The following is a 24,381-nucleotide window of genomic DNA, read 5'->3' as shown; positions in this document are numbered from 1 at the left end:
TAATCAATGGCTACATCAGTCACTTGACCTCTTGAATATGTAGCTCTCGTTTTTGTACAAAGCCTATTGAGTAGGCACAAACTGACATGATGGAAAAAATCGTGATCATCAGTGCAGGAAATTGAGGCTTTGGATCTCATTTCCATCACAAAGCTCGGTGTCATGTAGTTATTCAGTCAAGATTTGAACACCAAATTAGGCGGAAATCAAACAACCAGATTTGTAGCCCATAGCTGGGCAATATCAAGTGAAATACTGTGGGGGTGGTTATAGTTTGAAGTGATATTCAAAGTTGTAGGTTTGATATGGCTTTGAATTACTGCATTTCAGTGGTAGGCAGAAAAATAGAACTCTGATAGTATTTGGTATGCTCTTTGTGTAGAGTATCAACAGAAACAGAAGTGTTATGTGAAAGAACATGGAGAGGAATATCTTCCCAAAACCTGGAATTAAAAGGGCTACTGAGAAAAACGCCTCTGAGGCATTGTGGCTCACGTTTTTTCTCAACGGTCAGTCCGAACTCCATGAATACACTGGGCTGAAGAACAAATGCATTGACTGGGCACATTCTGTTAAACGGTTTATTTTGCGAGTTTCTGAAGACTTTGGGCATGAGAAGATGGTTTCTTAAGGGCACACATAATTATGAATGGAGCCTGGCGGTTTGACTTGCAGTCAGCCCGTATACTGGCTGGCACCAGGCTGCTCTCGTAGGATGGCACTCCTCCTCAGTAAACGGCTCCATTGAGGTGACCGGAGCCAGCTGGAGGCCTGCTCTTAGCCCAAGCCTGCCTACTGACTAGGTGGAGAGCGACATCTAGATGTATGCCATGGAACAACCATTTGTATTATTTTTAACACTCATAATAGTCAATGATCCTCTGTATTAATGTGCCAAGTTTCAAATTGTAGCTTAGAATGCTTACAAAAACCTTCCATCACGTTGCAAGGGAAATGTATAGCCTACCGTCTAGGGTGAATTATGACTTTGCTGCTTTCATCCTGTTTAAGAAATTGTGTAGCATGTCCTCATTGTTAGACCATGTTATGGTTTCTTTGGTTGTCTACACCCCCGATGAGAGTACAACTCAAACACACCAACATCTTCTATGATGGATATGAATGACAATCAACTGTGTATAACAGTTTTGCACCAAGATACTGAAACTGAAATATCAGTGCACTCTAGTTTTCTAATTTGTGTAGGTACAGGAAGTGTTTATTTGCGGTATTGTCTGTTATTTCACTCACTGAATTTACTAGCTAATGGTGAGTTACCTCAAACTGTCAGTTTGTTTTCTGTGTATATGTAAATGCTTACTGCATAGCTGATTATGACTTGATCTAATTTTCCTAACGTCCATGCTTGTAGACTTCTTATTCTGTGGTTCATAAGAGGTCATTATGCACCTGTGCAGATCTCTGTAGGACAGGTGTTTTGTCCATGCAGACTTAGACGGTTAGACCTTTTGTATATGTCCAACAACAAGCCTCTGCTCTCCCTGAAACGTCATTTCCACCTGCCTATGACGGTAGGCCTAATTCTTGGCTGTGGGTGAATCCAAGCCTCACAAGTGGTCTCTGTGTACGGTATGTTGTTTTTATGCCATTATCATGGAACATTGATCTCTAATGATTTCCTACGTGCCCTCAGAACCCCCAACGTCTTTAACCTTTTTGGTATTGTAATCAGGTTGGATAAATGCAGCCTTTGTGCAAGACCCTGCTCTCCCTCCCAGCACGATATGTGCTGACCCACGAGGAAAAGAGAAGCGTCTTTGTCCGGGTTGGGAGAGAGAAAATATTGCCGTGTGGGACAGAGCCTCGAGGGAATTCAGGCCTTAGACATGGAGAGAGGCTGAGAAAAAAATATGTTTTGTGTCTCTTGCCTCTGCAGCAAAATAAGACTGAATTTGCTCTGTGGCAGACCATTCAGCATCTGCCCATATTATCCACTAAAGCCTGTTTACACTGACTCTGAAACTGTTTGTATTGCTGCTGAGAGGCTCTTGTTGCTGCCTCAGAAGGGAGCTGTGGGTATTTTGTGGATTTTGAATATTTCTTTTCAGTGTTGCTTGTACCATTTGTGATAGGGAAGAAGCAAAAAGCATAAAATTATTTTTTTTAAATCATTTAAGCTATTTCAAAAGTTTAGCCCAGGGTTTTCAATGAGGTTCGGAGGGCTGGGCTGAATGTGTTTATATAGTCTTCTTTTACCTAAAACGAAACCAATTTTTTTCGATGCTCTCTCACTGTCTAGCTTTCATTTCTGTGATTATTAGTTTGCTGGACACAGTCAAGAAACCTTATGAATGTAGGTCCTTTATCACTTCTGCACAGTTTCTATTTGGTTTTTAGTTTTAAAGTATGAGTTATTTTTTTGCTCAAACTACCCGTGGGCTAGATTGAACCCCTGGTTTGACACCCCTGCTTTAGCCTATTTAAGTGGACAATACTTTTTTTCCTGCAGTGGACAAAGTATTCAGAAACCCAGTAAAATCTAAATAGGCTAAATGTTTGAGTTTATTGAAATATTTTGCTTTGTTTTTGCATTTCAATGGTGTTGAGTAAAATTCCACATGTAGGGTTTAGTCTGAGAATTACATTATTTTGGTGGTAGACTTTCTACTTTTATAGACACTTAACTCTGTATACAATTCAATATGATATTGAACTGCACAACATGATGCTCCCTGTGTTGGTGTTTTCTGAACCTCTGCTTACTGTCTGAACCCACAAAAACTTCCCCAGCGAGGTGTCTCAGGCCAACATCTATGGGCCTCACAGCCAAGCAGCAACAGCAGAGGCAGCAGTGGCCCCACCAGCCACCTCATCGTCTTCCTCCTCTCCGCCATCCTCCTCCTCAGCCTTCTGCCCTGTCCTCCCCTCTCGACACATTGTGGAACGGCAGCCGCGCATGCTCAACTTCCGGGTGGAGTACCGCCAGCGCACTGTGGAAGTGGTCGTAGAGGAGGGCAGCGCAGTTGGTGAGGAGATGCGCTCACCATACACTACTCTTCATACTATGGTTCCTACACTAATATTCCACAATGGGCCTACTCATCATTAATATGTTGTAGAAATCTGTTGTGAATGTCTTGTAATTAAAAAGGGGTGGCAGGGTAGCCTAGTGGTTAGAGCATTGGATTAGAAACAAATCTGTCGTTCTGCCTCTGAACAGGCAGTTAACCCACTGTTCCTAGGCCGTCATTGAAAATAAGAATTTGTTCTTAACTGACTTGCCTAGTTAAATAAAGGTTAAAAAAAATCAAAATGTATTACTGCCTTGATTTTGCTGGACCCCAGGAAGAGTAGCTGCTGCCTTGGCAGGAACTAATGGGGATCTGCTATAAATACAATACATCACACACCCTTACTGCTTACTCAGAGAAAATGTGGGTGTTACAGATGTGGTGTTACTGAGAATCCAAAATATTGTGTGTTTCTGGTAAAAGGAGCGATGTTGGTCAATACAACACCTTGGTATAGTGCTTTCGTTTTTAGACTTTGAACCCTTTCTCAGAATCTACACACTTGTACACAGTGTTGAAACTATTTATGTTGTGAAGATAAGGTAGTGGAAGTGTGTATTACAAATGTTTTACTCAAATGTAAATTGCTTGTAAAGGTGTAAACTTTCATTAATACACAATGAATTTTGTACTTTGCTTTGAAAACACGTTTTCTCATCTATTACTGCCATCTTATGGTGGGGATATGTCCAACTGCCAGTTCATAATTCTACAACTTGTTTCTTCCTTTTCTTGTTTGTAGGGGAAATCAAACATATTCTTGAGACAGAGCTTCAGGTCCCCATATCACAAATGCAGTTAAAGGGTTGGAAAAGTGGAGACGTATCTGACGTTGTGAGTATTTCTCTTAAAACAAATGTTTTGGTTAATGTAATACCTCTTGAAATGAGCATGTTTAAAGCATCTCTTTGCCACCTTTTTTAGTTTTATCTTTTATTTTTCACATCGGATGAGGTTTCTCACAAATGTTACTCACACCCATCTAGTGGGGATGGATAAAGTACCACTTAGTATTATTTATTGGTCTGTCCCTGTGTCCTCAGACGGTTCTGCGAAGTTTACACTTGCCCAAGAACAACAGCCTGTATGTGCTCACCCCAGATATCGCCCCCACTGCCAGCACCAGCCAAAACAGGTACCCAACTTGATTCCTCTTTTGTTTCCTGTTTTGAGTCACATTATCTTCAGCAAACAATTCCCAGCAGGTAACTGACACTGTTTACCCAATACCCTCCAGGACCTCAATATGCAGCTGCATTGATTGTTACACTGATTGTTACCCACATCAAAAGGACTGGTAAATCAACAGGACTGCACCACTTTGCCAACAAAGCCATTTTCATATGGGTTCAACACTAGGTGGCACTGTACACCTAGTAATTTAAAAAATAGTTTATGGAATATATGCCATGAATATTGTACAATAGCTTCCAATTTGAATATTTACAAAGATATTTGACCCTTGTGCACAGAAGTTATTTTGACATTTGAAGTGAAATCCTACTGAAATATTCTTTGTATAATGTAAATGATGCTCTTTATTGCTGTATTTGTTGCTATTTCCAGTCTTTATTTTGTTGCTGAAAATATTATCTTCCTCTACAAATAGTAGAGCAGCCTTTTCACTTCTGTAATTTTGAGAGAAATTTGAAATTCAATGAGGAGGATCCATTAAGCCACTCTAGAAGGTCATTATACCAAGCTTTATGAATCCAATGAGGCTTTAGCCACTTCTCCTTCTAAAATGTCATAATATTCATCATTGAGCTATAATCCTGTCACGAAGGCTGGTTTTGTCACTGATCTGATATTTCATCTGTATCAGCCAGGTAAAGTTCATACTAATAAGGAAATCCCACTCACTGTAATAATTCTCTCTGGTGCATCTGCTCACCAGCATGGCAACACACCAATAAGACTTGTCAATATTTGGTACGCTGTACACATGTTCAATCTTTATCTGAGCATACTTTAGCAACATCCTTTTCAGATTTCCCTGAATGTAGAGCGAGAACGGTGTAAACGGCACTAAGGCATTGCTCCTGTAATTGTTGATGAGCTGAAGTGCTGTTGGAGTGTGTCTGTTGTCGGTTGTAACAGGAGGGGATGTGTCTGTGTAATTATCTGTGTTGATTAGGGAGGCTGTCGGGCCCAGAGGGGTTGCTGAGGAGAGACACGTGGCACTGCCATGCATTATGAAGAGTCACTCCGGTTCTACAGCAGGCGTTGTGTGTCGGACAGGAGGACAACAGTCAATACAGCTGGTCTCGTGTTTCTTCCCCCGTGTTCATCTCAGAACCCATTGAATCAAACACAGAGAAACGGACAGATACCGGCATGGGTCAAATATTGCAATGCCTTGTATGGTTAGGGTTCGATAATATGTAGGGTGTTGATTTCCAAAAAAAGAGAACGCTGCTGCTGCCGTTGGCTGTGCTGCTTTGACAACCAGTAAGTAGAGGTTTGACTGTGTGTAGCAGGCAGCTAATGGCTATTTTCTGGCTAACTATGGCCACTGCAGTGTCTCTTAGTGGTACAATTCTCTTAGTGCTACAGCTATCATTTTCAGTGTTAGGCGCTCATTATCCTCCATAAACTATTTTGGTACGGGTGTGTGGCGACCCTGTTGTGATCTTTGCTGCTGGAAGAGGGTGACAGATCACACCGCTCAGAGGAGCAGGCCTCCTACAGGGAGGGCAGGCAAGCTGTTAGCACAGCGGCATTAAAAATAACCGTTGCAGTGCATTCACAGAGCGGGAAGTCTGCTGCTGTCAGAGAGCTGCCATCCCACCGTTCTGACAAACCCTGTACTAATACCTGCTGAAACAGGGCACTACTAGCAGGGCTAGCTTGGGTACCACCTTTTTAAATCCCAGGGAACAACCAAGATGTACAGTAGCACTTCTGAGTTGTACTGAAGAGGGTGCATTCAAGCCTGCTTAACTCTAATTGAAATTAAACTTTGTAGTAGGCAGCAAGCTGAGAAGACAATGAAATCAAGTACAAGTTGGAAATAATACATAGGCCTAAATCGTAGGCCATATATGATTAGTATATGTCATTAACACTTTTTACTATTTATCTATTGCCTTCAGTTATGGAAGGCCATTATGTTTGGTGTCAATTTATTTATTCCAAAATAATCATATTGACTGCTTAATGGAATAGACCTTCAGTATTTAGTACTTCACTAGGATGTTTGTGTGTATCACTATGCAAGGAGTACTTGTGTCCATATGTAATATACTCATTTGACCTCTGCTTTAGTTCCTATTCCTTTGTAATAATTGGGAGAAGTTTCTGAACATGGGACATAACTTAACAAATAAAAGCCACAGTAGGCAATTACTTCAAAAGCACATCTCTGCACACCTAAACCAAACAGACTAATCAAATAGTTATCCATATCACCAGGCCCACTCAGTCAATCCTCTGTTTGATTTGAAATAAATTGGGAGGCTTTGGAGATTTCAGACAAGCGCTCCCTCCTCAAAAGTAGTTACCGAGATCCACTCCTGAGCCAAACAAACGTTTCCCGGTGTCTGTGTTGACTGACGGTTAATACAGGAGGGTATCTAGATGGAGCTAATCTCTTGCATAAATAATGTAGGGTGATTTTTATATTTTAATGCGACTCATCTATTTCTGTTGCTTCCAGGAAGTGTTTTATTGAAGATTTTTAACATTTGAACTCAATGTGAAATACAAATGGATTATTAGACGTTTGGTATTAATTTGCAGCGTCCCTCCCTCCCCAGTTTGGTATCCCCTCAGATACTGATGCCTCATGCTGGCTGGCAAAAGAATCTGTGGAAATTATTAACAATTAGTATGCTGATTGGTCTTGAGACAAAATTGCAGACCAAGACATACCAGATCATGGGAGATTGCGTATTTGCCTATTATGTTGCTGGTCCAGAATGTGGAGGTAGGATGGTTATGCATGTCTGCCTGTAGTTTGGCCTCTTTAGATCATACATCACAGATTAGATAGTCAATGTGTGTGGTGTTCTAACGTAAAGGGAAAAGTGTGTGTGTGTGTGTGTGTGTCTCTCTGGCAGGGCTATTTTAATAAAGTCTGTGTCTGCTCTGTGCCTGGGGACCCTCAGAGGCTTATCTCAGAATGAAACCAATCTGTCCAGACTGCTCCTCCCCTGCAAAACGTTTTTTTTGTCTATAAAGTTAATGGACATTTTACTCAGAACACCTCATGCCGTGTCAAGTACTCCTGAGAGGTCACACACGGTGCCTCCATGTATAGAGGTCGCTGGCGCAAACGCTCAGACGCAGGACAGCCTGATGGGAGTGTAGAGAGAACGTCATGAGAGGAACTGAAAGCACTTTGAGTATATAGTAGGACCCCGGAAGCAAAGATATTAATTCTCCTCTATATTTGCTTAGGTCTTTTATCTCAATACGACCAACTTGCTGGAAGCCAAATCGCTAAGTAACAGAGGAGACAAATGCCTCACAGTATGGGCCACATAGTCCGCTCACGTTCAGTCTTTACTGTGTAAAGCCATAAGTCCCCATATTATTATTATTATTATTATTATTATTATTATTGCTGTCTTCACAATGGCTTATGGTAATGCTACAACACAGCTACCCACTTTTCCCCTATGCTCTTTCGTCTGCCAGAATCAGACGGGACTGTGTCTAAAGAAATCATGCTGATATTAGCTGGCTCCCCTATGTGACTCCCCATTCCCTCTCCCCTGCCTGCATCTCCCTGCTCAACCCATTATATATGCATCCAGTCCTTCCACACCACACATTTTCAATCTTCCCGGTTAGCTACAACAAACATTACATTTACATATTGATTTCGTAGTTTTAGTCAATGTAAATATGCTGTCATTACAGTAAATTTGAGCTTCTGTTAACATAAGCTCGTCCAGATCTGCGCAGATTAAGGCGCTGATTGCATAATTAATGTGTGCTACATATTAATTCCGACTATCCTTTTCCTCCTCGCTTCGAATTGAGCTCTGATTAACTGCCTGGCTTGGACTAAGCTTCCGATTCATATTCACGAACACAGACTGAGCGTTTGCTCAAACCGCTACTTAACCTCAACGTTTATTATAAGTGAAGCGTCCAAAACTTTAATCTCTCTGTGAAGCACACAGTGTCTTCCTGTACTGTACACATCCTCAGTCATTGCTTATAGCTGCAAACTTGGGCCTAGAACTCTCCACTTGTTTGCCCTTAAAAACCACTCTGGCCCAATGTATAGGAGCAACTTTGAGAAAAATCAGTCTGACAAATCAATACATTGACTTGTCTGCCAGCCGGGCAATGTTGAGGGGTCTGTGAACAGGTTGTGTAAGTGTGTGTGATGTCACTGCTGTGGCCCTGTGTCCTGACCACCCCATGTGGTCTCAGGGAGCAGGCTAGCAGGCTGCTGAGCAGAAGAGGGCCCCGGCACCAGGCCTGTCTGGACAGAGACGGAGGAGTGGGCACGAGCCCCAGGGGAGACACAGGGAGCCATCTCACTGCAGGGATAAGTGTCTGACTAGTCTCAGCTTGTTCTCCACTTGACTCTGTTTTATTTGTTCCTCCTTCTCCAGTGTTCTTCAGGAGTCATTAAATCAGAACTTCCTGCTTGTCATCAGCCACCGTGAAGCCCAGAGAGACTACAACCTCAACTTCCCTGGCAGCAGAACCATACAGGAGGTGGGTCTCCCTCTCTCTTCACATAATGTCCTGTCAGTGCTGAAAGTTCTTCAAGATATGGCCTACTTCCAGTAGGATAGTTGTAAAGTTTGCTTACATTTACATTTAAGTCATTTAGCAGACGCTCTTATCCAGAGCGACTTACAAATTGGTGAATTCACCTTCTGACATCCAGTGGAACAGCCATATTACAGTTCTTATAAAACATAACTGCCATCACTGAGTAGGAACATTTTTAATATTTGAATTGACTATACAACTCTAATAACCGCTAACTGCAATCAAAGTTTTGCTCAGCCATGTTGCTACAATAGGAATTAATATCAATATTCTACATGAATGCTCAAATTTACACACAGCTGTGGTGCATTGTTTGCTTACTGCAGCACCTCAATAGAGTTGTAGTTATAATTTCTCTTCTCCAAGATTGCCCGTCTATCAGGTCCACACAGCCAGTGACTCTTTAAAAAAAAAAAAATGTCTCCCCAATTTCGTGGTATCCAATTGTTGTAGTAGCTACTATCTTGTCTCATCGCTACAACTCCCGTACGGGCTCGGGAGAGACGAAGGTTGAAAGTCATGCGTCCTCCGATACACAACCCAACCAAGCCGCACTGCTTCTTAACACAGCGCGCATCCAACCCAGAAGCCAGCCGCACCAATGTGTCGGAGGAAACACTGTGCACCACCTTGGTTAGCGCGCACTGCACCCGGCACGCCACAGGAGTCGCTGGTGCGCGATTAGACAAGGACAACCCTACTGACCAAGCCCTCCCTAACCCGGACTACGCTGGGCCAATTGTGTGTCGCCCCTAGGACCTCCTGGTCGTGGCCGGTTACGACAGAGCCTGGGCGCGAACCCAGGGACTGATGGCACAGCTGGCGCTGCAGTACAGCGCCCTTAACCACTGCTCCACCCGGGAGGCTGCCAGTGACTTTCTAAATGTCCGAAAAGCTGTTTGAGGACAAATTGGCAAGCAACATTGGGGAGAAATGTGTTTGTGTAGTGGTGGTTGGGAACGGGTCATGCTCATTTTCTCTATCTGAAACCAAACACTGGATTTGGTAGCAAATTTAAATATTCATACTGGGCCCACTGGCTTCCTATTTGCCCCTCTTTTTACTTGTTACAGTCTCAGCTGCAGCTCGATCTGAGGGTTGAAGGTGGTTGGGTGGGTGGACTGCCATGGAGACAACACCATAATCTATTCAGTCAGTGCATCTCAGTTCAGTGGTTTCCCTATATGCATTTAGCAGTGGTGGGCTGCCCCAGCTAAATCGTTGTTGCCCCTCAAAGATGTATACAAAAATCTCACTCTTAATAAAAAATGTTTAATTAAAGTTAACACTGAAAACAACATACACCAGATGTAAAGTATGTAGAAAACATAATGGAGCTATAATTTTTGTATACACTTATTGATTTTTTAATCACCAAAATAACTAGACAGTCGGAGAATCTAAAATTCAAATGTCATGGCATCGGGCCATTGATCTTATGTTTGAGTCACTCATAGTATAAAAGCAACGTGTATAATTGTAGGATTTTAGAAAGAAAGAAAGAAACCTCTGCAGCCAATAGAATGATAGTAAAAAGCTTTGGAGCACCTTAAATTATGTTTTGGGCCAACAGGCAAACTCTGCTCCATCATTCATTGAATCAGATGGCTCATTCATCACAAATTGCACTGATATTGTCAAGTACTTTAATTATATTTTCATTGGCAAGATTAGCCAATTTAGCTATGATATGCCAGCAACAAATGCTAACACTACACATCAAAGTATAACTGATCAAATTCTGAAAGACAAGCGTTGTTTTGAATTCCGTAAAGTGATTGTGGAAGAGGTGAAAAAATGATTGTTGTCTATCAACAATGACAAGCCACTGGGGTCTGACAACTTGGATGGAAAATTACTGAGCATAATGGCGGATGATATTGCAACTCCTATTTGCCATATCTTCAATCTAAGCCTACTAGAAGGTGTGTGCGCCCTCAGGCCTGGAGGCAAGCAAAAGTAATTCCGCTACCCAAGAATAGTAAAGCTCCCTTTACTGGCTCAAACAGCCGACCAATCAGCCTGTTACAAAATTTTGGTAAACTTTTTTTTTTTTTTTTTTGTGACCAGAAACTATGCTTTTTTACAGTAAACAAATTAACAGACATTCAGCAAGCACGGCACATATGGTCAAACAATTGTGGGAGCTGTTTTGTTCGACTTCAGTGCAGCTTTTGACATTATCGATCATAATCTGCTGCTGTAAAATGTATGTGTTATGGCTTTACATCCATCCCCTGCTATATTGTGGATAAAGAGTTACTTGTCTAACAGAACAGAGAGGGTGTTTTGAGGCGCTTCCATTAAAATATAATCCAGGTAGAATCAGGAATTCCCCAGGGCAGTTGTTTACTTTTCTCAAAGGGTGTAATCTTTACTAATGACATGCCAGTGTCTATATGTATGCGGCTGACAACACTATACACGTCAGCTACTACAGTGACTGAAATGACTGCAACACTTGACAAAGAGCTGCAGTTAGATTCAGAAAGGGTGGCAAGGAATAAGATATTTCAAAAACGAAAAGCAATGTATTTGGAAAAAAACATTCACTAAACCCTAAACCTCAACTACATCTTGTAATAAATAATGTTGAAATTGAGCAAGTTGATGTGACTAAACTGCTTGGAGGAACCCTGGATTGTAAAACTGTCGTGGTCAAATCATGATACAACAGTAGCTAAGATGAGGAGAAATCTGTCCATTAATACATCGTTACTCTGCCTTAACACTCAACAAGGCAGATCCTGCAGGCCCTAGTTTTGTCGCACCTGCATGGAAATCTCTCATGGCTCAAAGTATAGGAGAGATTGACTTCATCACTGCTTGTTTTTGTAAGAAGTGTTGACAGCTCGGTGCATTCAGCCTATTTTTTTTTAAACTACTTGCACACAGCTCGGACACCCATGCATGTCCCACAAGACATGCCATCATAGGTCTCTTCACTATCCCCAAGTCCAGAACAGACGATGGGAGGCGCGTAGTACCATGGCAACATGGAACTCTATTCCTCGTCAGGTAACTGATGCAAGCAGTAGAATCTGATAATAATACACATTATGGAACAGCAGGTACTGTGAAGAGACATGCGCACAGATACACACGTAAGACACACACTCTACCCACACATACACATGGATTTTGTATTGTAGGTAAGTTAATTCGTAAAGTATTCAGACCCCTTCCCCTTTTCCACATTTTGTTAGTCTTATTTTTTAAATTGATTAGATAATTATTTCCCTCCTTAATCTACACACAATACCCCATAATGACAAAGCGAAAACATTTTTGATGTTTTACAACTTGATTAGAGTCCCCCTGTGATAAAAGCAGTTGATTGGACATGTTTTGGAAAGGCACACACCTGTCTATATAAGGTCCCACTGTTGACAGTGCATGTCCGAGCAAAAACCAAGCCATGAAGTTGACGGAATTGTCTGTAGAGCTCCAAGACCGGATTGTGTCGAGTCTCAGATCTGGGGGAAGGGTACCAAAACATTTCTGCAGCATTGAAGGTACCCAAGAACACAGTGACCTCCATTATTCTTGAATGGAAGAAGTTTGGAACCACCAAGACTCTTCATTGAGCTGGCCTCCACAGCCAAACTGAGCAATCGAAGTAGGTCAGGGAGGTGACCAAGAACCCAATGGTCACTTGACAGAGCTCCAGAGTTCCTCTGTGGGGATGGGAGAACCTTCCAGAAGGACAACCATCTATGCAGCACTCCACAATCAGGCCTTTATGTTAGCGGCAAGACGGAAGCCACTCCTCAGTAAAAGGCACATGACAGCCCGCTTGGAGTTTGCCAAAAGGCACCTAAAGGACACTCAGACCATGAGAAACAAGATTCTCTGGTCTGATGAAACCAAGATTGAATTCTTTGGCCGGAATACCAAGCGTCACATCTGGAGGAAACCTAGCACCATCCCTACAGTGAAGCATGGTGGTGGTAGCATCATGCTGTGGGAATATTTTTCAGAGGCAGGGACTGGAAGACTAGTCAGGATTGAGGGAAATATTAATAGAGCGAAGTATAGAGATTGTTGATGAAAACCTGCTCCAGAGTGCTCAGGACTTCAGACTGGGGTGAAGGTTCACCTTCCAACAGGACAATGACCCAAAGCACACAGGCAAGACAACGCAGGAGTGGCTTCGGGACATGTCCTTGAGTCGCCCGGACTTGAACCTGATCGAACATCTCTGGAGAGACCTGAAAATAGCTTTGCAGCGAGGCTCCCCATCCAACCTGACAGTGCTTGAGAGGATCTGCAGAGAAGAATGGGAGAAACTCTCAAAAATACAGGTGTGCCAAGCTTGTAGCATCATACCCAAGAATACTCAAGGCTGTAATCGCTGCCAATGGAGGTTCAACAAAGTACTGAGTAAAGGGTCTGAACACTTATGTAAATGTGCTATTTCACTATTCAGTATTTCAGCAGTTCTTAACCTGTTTTTGCTTTGTTATTATGGGCTATTGTGTGTATATTGGGAGGGGAAATAACAATTTAATCAATTTTAGAATAAGGTTGTAACTTAACAATGTGTAAAAAGTCAAGGGGTGTGAATAATTTCCGAATGCACTGTATTGGCTAGTAGAGCAGTGGCCTGAGGGTGCACACTTTTTAAAAAATGTTTATTTTCCAATAAAAAAATAATAAATAAAAAAGACATACTAACTTTGACCTCCATTTGTACTGTTGCATGGGATGCCATATTTAGAGGCCAAAACTTAACTCAAGCATACAAAAATAATCCTATTAGGGGTTATACACTGCTCACAAAAATAAAGGGAACACTAAAATAACACATCCTAGATCTGAATGCATGAAATATTCATATTAAATACTTTTTTCTTTACATAGTTGAATGTGCTGACAAAATCACACAAATTATCAATTTAAATCAAATGTGTCAACCCATGTAGGTCTGGATTTGGAGTCACACTCCTGGAAAACCACACTACAGGCAGATCCAACTTTGATGTAATGTCCTTAAAACAAGTCAAAATGAGGCTCAGTAGTGTGTGTGGCCTCCACGTGCCTGTATGACCTCCCTACAACACCTGGGCATGCTCCTGATGAGGAAGAACCCAGGGTCAACCGCACCAGCAAATGGTCTCACAAGGGGTCTGAGGATCTCATCTCGGTACCTAATGGCAGTCATGCTACCTCTGGCGAGCACATGGAGAAATGCCACCCCACACCATGACTGACCCACCGCCAAACCGGTCATGCTGGAGGATGTTGCAGGCAGCAGAACGTTCTCCACGGCGTCTCCAGACTGTCACGTGCTCAGTGTGAACCTGCTTTCAGCTATGAAGAGCACAGGGCGCCAGTGGCAAATTTGCCAATCTTGGTGTTCTCTGGAAAATGCCAAACGTCCTGCACGGTGTTGGGCTGTAAGCACAACCCCCACTTGTGGACGTTGGGCCCTCATACCACCCTCATGGAGTTTATTTCTGACCGTTTAAGCAGACACATGCACATTTGTGGCCTGCTAGAGGTCATTTTGCCGGGCTTTTGCAGTGCTCCTCCTTGCACAAAGGCGGAGGTAGCGTTCCTGCTGCTGGGTTGTTGCCCTCCTACGGCCTCCTCCACGTCTCCTGATGTACTGGCCTGTCTCCTGGTAGAGCCTCCATGCTCTGGACACTACGCTGACAGAAATAGCAAACCTTCTTGCCACAGCTCGCATTGATGTGCCATCCAGGATGAGCTGCACTACCTGAACCACTTGTGTGGATTGTAGACTCCGTCTCATGCTGCCACTAGAGTGAAAGCACCGCCAGCATTCAAAAGTGACCAAAACATCAGCCAGGAAGTATAGGAACTGAGGAGTGGTCTGCGGTCACCACCTGCAGAACCACTCCTTTATTGGGGGTGCTTGCTAATTGCCTAGAATTTCCACCTGTTGTGTATTCCATTTGCACAACAGCATGTGAAATTTATTGTAAATCAGTGTTGCTTCCTAAGTGGACAGTTTGATTTCACAGAAGTATGATTGTCTTGGAGTTACATTGTGTTGTTTAAGTGTTCCCTTTATTTTTTTGAGCAGTGTATATTATTTGAAGGTAGCATAGTCATTACAAGCAGTGTAGCTAAGCGACATTTAAATATTGCATGGAGTACTGCACAGGGTAGCAGCAGCTCATCAACCCAGTTATGAAGCTGGACTAGACCTTTTATCCTGTATAGGCTGCCATATTTTGTATAACAGACTTCTATTGGAGGTATGGAATCTTTTCCATATTCATTACAGTACGTAAATCCTGTGACCACATTTCAAAGGTAGGGACAGTCTCCAATTTCCAAAATTGCATTATGAGTCTTTTGGCTAATAGACTTCAAAGATGGACAGCCTTCCCTTCCTTGTTATTCCCATAAACTGTACCAAACAGAGCGATCAATCGGTCTGGGGCTATAACTCTATCAAAGGCTTTAGATAAGTAATCAGAAATGAGAGCCCAGTAAACATGTGTCTTAGGATGTCCAAAATAACTGGGTCAAAGTCCCCTCCTGCTTGCTCCTCTCACACAGTGGTGAGGTATCTGGGAATATTTTATGCAGTTTCACATTTGAGTAATGTAACCTGTGTATCACCTTAAACTGAACAAGGTTGTGCCTGGCATTCACAAAATTGTTTTATATTCCTGAGAGCTTCTACCCAGTCCTCATCTAAGATTTCTGAACCATGTTTCTGCTCCCAAGCCCTTTTTAATAGTGTATGTAGATACAGTTGAAGTTGGAAGTTTACATACACTTAGGTTGGAGTCATTAAAACTCATTTTCAACCACACCACAAATTTCTTGTTATTAACAGACTATAGTTTTGGCAAGTCGGTTAGGACATCTACTTTGTGCATGACACAAGTAATTTTTCCAACAGTTGTTTACAGACAGATTATTTCACTTATAATTCACTGTCACAATTCCAGTGGGTCAGAAGTTTACATACACAACGTTGACTTCGCCTTTAAACAACTTGGAAAATTCCAGAAAAGTGTCATGGATATAGATGCTTTTGATAGGCTAATTGAAATCATTTGAGTCAATTGGAGGTGTACCTGTGGATATATTTCACGGCCTACCTTCAAACTCCGTGCCTCTGCTTGGCATCATGGGAAAATCAGCCAAGACCTCAAAAAAAAATTGTAGACCACAAGTCTGGTTCATCCTTGGGAGCAATTTCCAAACGCCTGAAGGTACCACATTCATCTGTACAAACAATAGTTTGCAAGTTATAAATACCATGGCACCACGCAGCTGTCATACCGCTCCGGAAGGAGACGCGTTCTGTCTCCTAGAGGTGAATTTACTCTGGTGCGAAAAGTGCAAATCAATTCCAGAACAGCAGCAAATGACCTTGTGAAGATGCTGGAGGAAACAGGTACAAAAGTATCTATATCCACAGTAAAATGAGTCCTATATCGACATAACCTGAATGGTTGCTCAGCAAGGAAGAAGCCACTGCTCCAAAACCGCCATTAAAAAGCCAGACTACGGTTTGCAACTGCACATGTGGACAAAATGTACTTTTTTGGAGAAATGTCCTCTGGTCTGATGAAACAAAAATTGAACTGTTTGGCCATAATGACCATCGTTATGTTTGAGGGAAAAAGGGGGAGGCTTGCAAGCAGAAGAACACCATCCCAACCATGAAGCACTGGGGTGGCAGCATCATGTTGTGGGGGTGCTTTGCTCCATCCAGGAGGGACTGGTGCATGTCACAAAATAGATGGCATCATGAAGCAGGAAAATGATGTGGATATATTGAAGCAACATCTCAAGACATCAGTCAGGAAGTTAAAGCTTGGTCACAAATGGGTCTTTTCAAATGGACAATGACCCCAAGCATACTTCCAAAGTTGTGGCAAAATGGCTTAAGGACAACTAAGTCAAGGTATTGGAGTGGCCATCACAAAGCCCTGACCACAATCCTATTGAAAATTTGTGGGCAGAGCTGAAAAAGCGTGTGCGAGCAAGGAGGCCTACAAACCTGGCTCAGTTACACCAGCTTTGTCAGTAGGAATGGGCCAAAATTCACCCAACTTATTTTGTGGGAAGCTTGTGGAAGGCTACCTGAAACGTTTGATCCAAGTTAAACAATTGAAAGGCAATGCGACCAAATACTAATTGAGCGTATGTAAACTTCTGACCCACTGGGAATGTGATGAAAGAAATAAAAGCTGAAATAATTCTCTCTCCTATTATTCTGACATTTCACATTCTTAGGATCACCACTTTATTATAACTGACACAGGGAATTTTTACTAGAATTAAATATCAGGAATTGTGAAACTGAATTTTAAATGTATTTGGCTAAGGTGTATGTGAACTTCTGACTTCAACTGTACCTTTTTTATGTGGGCCTGTAGCAAATTATAAAGTCTAGAGACTGACCCTTTTGAATGGCGTTTGATAAGGTTATCTAATGTAGGATTCTTTGGCTTAATGCCGTACTGTGGGATGTGTCCTTAAGACATTCCTGATTTGGAGGCATCTGAAAAAGTGTTGATGGCATGTTAAGCTTATTACCTTGTAATTGTTGAAATGAAGCTAAATGACCAATGTGTAAGTTACCGATTTGTTGTGAGCCCCTTCTCTCTCCACTGTGATAACACCATATTATCCAATGCATGATTCAGGCAAATCGGGCTGTCAATGTATACAGTGGGTATGTTAAGAAAATACAGAATCTGTTACCAGATCCCAAGAGTGTGACATGTCTGGGTTAGAGTCATATGCTGGGCTGTTAACAAGTGCAGGGAGTGAGGAACATTTGACCGGAGGTCTGCTTAATCAAAAGTCATGAAGGCATATCATTCTGTCAGATCCCAGTTCAACTTTCCCTCCAGAAAGACACAATGTTCAGATTTAGCAGCCCAATAATACAGTTTAAAGTGAGGAAGGCCAAAACCCCCCTGTAACTTTTACTTTCTTAAATGCTTCTTTGAAATTCTGGCTGCCTTGTTATCCCATAAGAATGGAATTATTATTGAATCCAGTTTCTTAAAATAGCTTTGGCATGAAATTGGGTAGATATTGGAAGAAAACCTAAAGAAACCTGGGTAGGACAACCATTTTGAGTGTTTATATGACCAAAAAAAGAAAGACAGGCAGAGTTCTCCAAAAATCTGTTTTTGTTTAAGCTGATCAATTTTCATATCCCAATTTGTTTTCAATAGCTGATTTTTTTTAAAGTTTGTTACTGATGCCAAGGCTTGTGAACTTAGTAGATTGCAGAAATGGCATAATCACAGGCGGTGATATTGGCATCAATTTGCTTTTTTTGCCAGTGTATCCTGTAGCCAGAGAAGGAGCCAAATGTATTCATCAAGTTAAGGGGGGAATAGAAGTTTTAGGCTTGGATAAAAACAAAATAACAGTCTGCATTGAGGGAAATTTTGTTCTGCGTGTCTTATTTTAGCAGGAGCTATATCGGCACATACACGAATGAGAGTAGCAAGGGGTTCCATGGCTATAGTGAAGAGAGCAGGCAAAATTTGGCACCCCTGTTGGTAGCCTTTGAACAGGTGGAATGACTGCAACATCTCCTGATTGGTTACCACAGATGCCATTTGGGTGTGCATAAATAATTCTTATCCAATTAATACGTTCCTTTCCAAACCCGAAATGCTACAGAACCGACATACTTCCGCTCAATCTGATCAAACGCCTTCTCTGCGTCGAGCAATTACCACTGCCTCAACTTTATGATCATGATACATTACGTTGAAACGGCATCTCAAATTGTAGTATATATGTTGACCTGGAATAAAAATCTGTCTGGTCAGGGTGTATGATGTGAAACATATTTTTTTCTATCGGTTTGCTAATATCTTAATCCACATTTTATTTTCTATGGGGAGCAACAACACGGGGCGATAAGAGAACATCTCCGTGGAATCTTTTTTCAAGATCGGTGCTATAGTAGCCTCATACAGTGTTTGTGGGAGTTTGGCATTTTCTTTGGATTGTTTAAACATTCGCAACATAACTGGAGCTAGACTTGCACAGTACTACTTATAAAATTCTATTACATATCCATCGGGCCCAAGTGCCTTGGTGTTTGGAAATTGTGCTATCGCTGTGTTAATCGCCTCTAAAGTTATCCTGGCATCAAGTGCAGCAGCTGCCCCCCTGTCTAGTTTAGGAAGTTCACATTCGGTGAGAAAGTGTTCCATAGTTTGGATCAGTAGCATCGCATTTCGATTGATATAGCTCTGAGTTAAACTGCACTAAACATTTATTAATATCCTGTTACTGTTTTATCATTGTCTCCTTTTTTATTTTATGAATAGCTCTAGATGCCTGTACATGCCTTAGCTGTCCTGCTAATAATCGATGTGGTGTTTCACCCAGTTCAAAGTAATTTTGTTGCGTTCTAGCAAGTAAAAAGCCCACCCGTTTCGAAAGGATGGTACTGTATTCGTATTTCAACTTTGTTCTTCTCAAGGACTGCATTCGAGGAATTTGTAATAAAACCTCCTGTTCCCCAAACTCTCAATTTCTTTCAGCCTCGTATTGGCGTGTTTCTTCCTCTCTGATGTATATGAAATAATGTAATCTCTAATCACAGCATTGAGAGATTCCCAAAGGGTGGAGTAGTCAACAGCCCCCGTGTCGTTAGCTTTATTCACCCTCGGAGCTATCTGCTCCTTCAAGCACTGACAAAGTATCATCTTTCAAGAAGTATGCGTCTAAGCGCCACGGTCGCAGACACATTGTCGAGTTTCAGCACCATGGACAACGGAGAGTAGTCCGTAATTACAATCGGGTGATGTGTAACCGGCGCAGCTGCTGAAATTTAGTTTGGAGTCCAACAAAAAAAAGTAAATGATGGAATATGACTTATCAACTGACGAAAAGAATGAGCCACCCAATAGATAGGCATTAGTCTCCAAATATCGACAGTGTTACGGGTTGTCATCAATGTATTTAGACTGACACTGGCATTTGATTGTTGAAGTGCCTTGATAGCTGTTTAACTGTACATTAGATCCTCTTTTAGATGAAGTCACCTCCAACAATAACACTTGTATTTGAGATATTTGGTATGGCCTTAAATATCGTTTGAAAAAATAATCGATCATCGACGTTGGGTCCATATAAATTGACCAAGGTTATTGGTATCAAATTCGGTGTACCAGCCACAATAATATACTGACCATTTAGGATCTGAAATCGAGGATGGGTAAATAAAAGGAATGTTTTTCCTTATCAGGAGCGCTACCCCTCTAGCTTTTGACTCAAAATTAGACTGGTATATCTGACCGATCCAGCTGACTCATCGTTTTGGCCTGAGCTGACCGTTTTATTGAGGTTCTTGAAGAAGCACTCTGTCAGCGCCCAGATCTTTTTAAGATGAGTAAAAACATTAGCTCTTTTCACGACATGACCTAAGCCATCACAGTTCCAACTGACTATCTTTAATCCACCAGGTCTACTCTGTGCCTGGTCACTTTGGCATTTCTTATTTTAGAGCAAATTGTTGCTGTCTTGCGAAATCCAAACGAAAAACATCCCACCGTGTGGGAACTTGTCATGCCACCTGTACTAAAGGTAAACATGAAACACAGACCACGTTCTCTTACTGAGTGACTTAACCAAACGAAGCACTCCTTGACTAACACACAAACATTAGGGTGCCTAGACAAAGCCTGAACTAACTCGGCATCTATAGGCTCTGCATATAAAAACGAATATTAGATTACACTTAACTCTCATATTGGGACTAAAACATGATAGGCTAAACAATGCTGTATAAGCAATAACATCTCATCCAACATAAGTCCCAATCTTTGATCTTCTGATCAAAAAGACCTCAGTAGGAAATTCAAACACATTCCTGGCCTCTGTTTAGCCACTTTGCTGGTTGACACAGCAGTTCTGTATCCTCAGCCAGGGAGCTTGCTTGACAAGAACAGGTCAGCCTCTCTTTCTCAAACGTACTTGTTGATCCCTCGACTGTCCCCTTAAACCAGGCTGTGAAGAGAAATCCATGTCGCATGTTGGCCGCCCTGCATTTCTTGTGCAACTCATCATACTCTTTCTGTTGGTTCCTCAACCCCTTAGTAAGATCTGGGTAGAAAGACACCCTGGCTCCTTTGTAGTTAAGGGGTAACTTTTGACTAGCCAGTTTGAGGATGAGATCCCTGGTCTAGAGAGAGTGCAGTCGTGCAATGAATGTCCTTGGTGGTGCGCCCTTGGCCGGTTTCGTTGCCTGTGATCTGTGTGCGCGGTCGATCGGGAGGGGTGTTTTGAAGATTTCACTCTCAAGCAATGCTGGTATTGGCTCAAATAAATTCAATGGGTTTCCCTTTCTCAGTGTCCTCCTGCATCCCAAATATTCGGATGTTCTGGTGTCTTGACTGCGACGCGAGCATTTCCAGTCTTGCTTTCATGGTTTTGTGAATTGTTTATGTGCACTGTTTCTCTATGTCCTGTAGCCTGGCCTCGTGATTAACTGTCTGCTCGACCTAATGCACCCTGCCCTTGGTTGCCTTCAGTTTCAGTCAAAGTCCCAATATGCTTTGAGATATCAGCCAACCTTGTGTCCACTTGGAGTAGGTTCTATTGGGAGCTAGCATCTTCAGCTAACTCCTCGTTGGTCGGCGATGATGAAAACGGTTCGTTGTCCGTCTCATCCAAATTCTTGTTTAGGGCCCCCTTTTTTTGTTGTCTTCTCCCTTATATCATATTGCCAGATAATGTTTGAAATAATAGGTGGTGAGAAATTAATATGAATTATTTCAAAATTTAGTGGAGTGGGGCCTCCCGTGTGGCGCAGTGGTCTAGGGCACTGCATTGCAGCACTAACTGTGCCACCAGAGACTCTGGGTTTGCGCCCAGGCTCTGTCGGAGCTATTTCGCCTACAAGGAGGTCCGTTGGGCGACGCACAATTGGCCTAGCGTCGTCCGGGTTAGGGAGGGTTTGGCCGGTAGGGATATCCTTGTCTCATCGCAATTTCGTGGTATCCAATTGTTTTAGTAGCTACTATCTTGTCTCATCGCTACAACTCCTGTACGGGCTCGGGAGAGACGAAGGTTGAAAGTCATGCGTCCTCCGATACCCAACCAAGCCGCACTGCTTAACACAGCGTGCATCCAACCCGGAAGCGGCCGGTTACGACAGAGCCTGGGCGCGAACCCAGAGTCTCTGGTGGCACAGCTGGCGCTGCAGTACAGCGCCCTTAACCTGTAGTGACACCCAGCCCGTGAACGGGACAGTTATCATCATCTGACACTAATTAGCATAACGCAACGGACAAATATTCCTATTCATGAGAATCACAAGTGAAATATATTGGAACACAGCTTAGCCTTTTGTTAATCACCCTGTCGTCTCAGATTTTCAAAATATGCTTTACAGCCAACGCTAGGCAAGCATTTGTGTAAGTTGATCATAGCCTAGCATAGTATTATGCCTTGCTAGCAGCAGGCAAACTTGTCACGGAAATCAGAAAAGCAATCAATTTAAATCGTTTACCTTTGATGAACTCCGGATGTTTTCACTCAGGAGACTCCCAGGTAGACAGCCAAAGTTCATTTTTTCCCAAAATATTATTTTTGTAGGCGAAATAGCTCCGTTTGGCTGAGAAATCGCCCGGAAATTGCGGTCACCACAACGCCAAAAAATATTAAAAATTAGCTCCATAATATCGACAAACATGGCAAACGTTGTTTAGAATCCATCCTCAAGGTGTTTTTCTAATATCTATTCGATATTATATCCGTTGGGACAATTCCTTTTTTCTCTTGGACCGATTGGAGTAATGGCTACCTCTGCACTTTACGCGAGAATCTCTCTCGGAGCCACCATGTGACCACTTACGCAATGTGCCCCCATACGGCTATTCTTCCACAGAAATGCGGAAAACTACGTCACAATGCTGTAGACACCTTGGGGAATACGTAGAAAACGTAAGCTCGTCGATGGTACATTCACAGCCATATCATTGAAACGCGGCACTTCCGGATTGGATTTTTCTCAGGCTTTCGCCTGCAACATCAGTTCTGTTATACTCACAGACAATATCTTTACAGTTTTGGAAACGTTCGTGTTTTCTATCCAAAGCTGTCAATTATATGCATATTCTAGCATCTTTTCCTGACAAAATATCCCGTTTAAAAATGTATTTTTTTAAATAAATAAAATTGAGCGGTGCTCTAACAAAACACGTCTTTTCCATAGCTTGCTCTCTAGCGCCCCCGAATGGGGCACTTAATGTCTTGCGAGAAGTGTTAGTTAATATTTTATGTCTCAATGTTGCTGGACCCCAGGAAGAGTAGCTTCTGCTTGTGATCCTTAATAAATACAAATAGGATGGCCACCATTGCTCCCCCCCCACTAACTTTACCGCCACTGCTGAGAAAATCCTAGGGGAAACACTGCAGTTGCTCTCTTTTCATCCATTGCAGCTTTTGCCTCTAGTGTTTCCACTTAGTTAGCTCAGAGGACTAAAAAAATTGTTATATTATAAGGACACACCTCATCCTCTTGCTCTTGTTTTAAAAGCATATGCAGAGCAATCTGAAATGGCCCCATTAATTATTCACAGCAGGTAGTCTTGTCCACATTAAGTGTATTAAGCTCCCCATGGACTGACGGTGTCGCTGAAATCCCTTTTCAATGTGAGCGATACTTTGGTATGTAACTCAATCGGGGAGTAGCCTCCATTTTGAAGTTTGAATCAAGTTTGTTGGGACCAAGTAAGAATGTTGAGTCGGCAATGACCTCTGACAGTCCCAAGGCACAACAAGTTCTGATTGATAAAAAGCAAGATTATATTCAAGTACAAATGTATCACCTTTGTAGTAAAGTTGTTTTCATTCTATTCTGTTTATGTCAAAGGCAGCATTTCCACTATTGGTGACTCTAGCAACGCCAAAGTGCCCGTGGTTATTGTTTCTGTCTCTCATAATTAGTCGGTCTGCAGACAGACCGGTGTTTTGCTGGTGCATCGGTTAGATTGGTTTCCTGGGCCCCAGCGTCCCCTGCTCTGGGTGTTGCTGCCTGTATGGCGCTGGTGACCATTACTGTAATCAGCCTACTTTACGGGTTTGTAATGGTGCTAATTGAAGAGATTAATACAGCAGCAGCGGCGTGAGGGTGTCCTCTCCCCTTCCTCAGGCAGATGGTTTTGATGAGCACCCACTGTGAACCTTAAGTGTTTCTGCTGGGATTACAAACACTGGGGAGGGGTCCCTGTTGTGAAGAGGGGGGAAAAGAAAAGAGGAAGAGGGCTGGTAGCTTGGTGGGGGAGCAGCAGAGGGGACAAAGCAGAATCAAACAGTCCTCCATGTCCTCCCACATGCTTGTCTTTAGGCATTCTGTTCCCTCAAAAGAGAATGAGGCCCAGCACCTTTACCACCGTACATTGATCTGTGGTTCACTGCGTGTTGGGCACATATTTACTGTTTGGTCATTGACAGTTTTATTTAGTATTTTATTTTTTGCACCAAAACGTGTAGAACATAATGAAAGATGCAGGTGATGTTTCATAAACAGGTGGAAAACTGCTATTTGTATCGTCAAGTGCCAGGCCTAAAGAACATCAAAGGGTTTTGGAATACTTCATAAAACTCTATGAAATTCTTAGAATAAGTAGTG

At 42.4% G+C, this 24,381-nt stretch overlaps 1 protein-coding gene across 1 annotated transcript in view; it reads left to right on the top strand.

The window, feature by feature from the left end:
* Window positions 1-24,381, top strand: part of LOC135512896 (FAS-associated factor 1-like) — an 86,027-nt gene that overhangs the window by 8,800 nt on the left and 52,846 nt on the right. Inside the window, exons 4-7 of the mRNA XM_064935383.1 lie at window positions 2,752-2,987; window positions 3,775-3,866; window positions 4,076-4,167; window positions 8,606-8,711. Of these exons, the coding sequence (XP_064791455.1) occupies window positions 2,752-2,987; window positions 3,775-3,866; window positions 4,076-4,167; window positions 8,606-8,711 (526 nt within the window). The remainder of the gene's footprint in view (window positions 1-2,751; window positions 2,988-3,774; window positions 3,867-4,075; window positions 4,168-8,605; window positions 8,712-24,381) is intronic.

This window comes from Oncorhynchus masou, chromosome 24, assembly GCF_036934945.1.
Source record: "Oncorhynchus masou masou isolate Uvic2021 chromosome 24, UVic_Omas_1.1, whole genome shotgun sequence".
Taxonomy (NCBI): Eukaryota; Metazoa; Chordata; class Actinopteri; order Salmoniformes; family Salmonidae; genus Oncorhynchus; species Oncorhynchus masou.
Note: the sequence above shows the minus strand (reverse complement) of the source record. Positions and strands in the feature narration are given on the sequence as shown.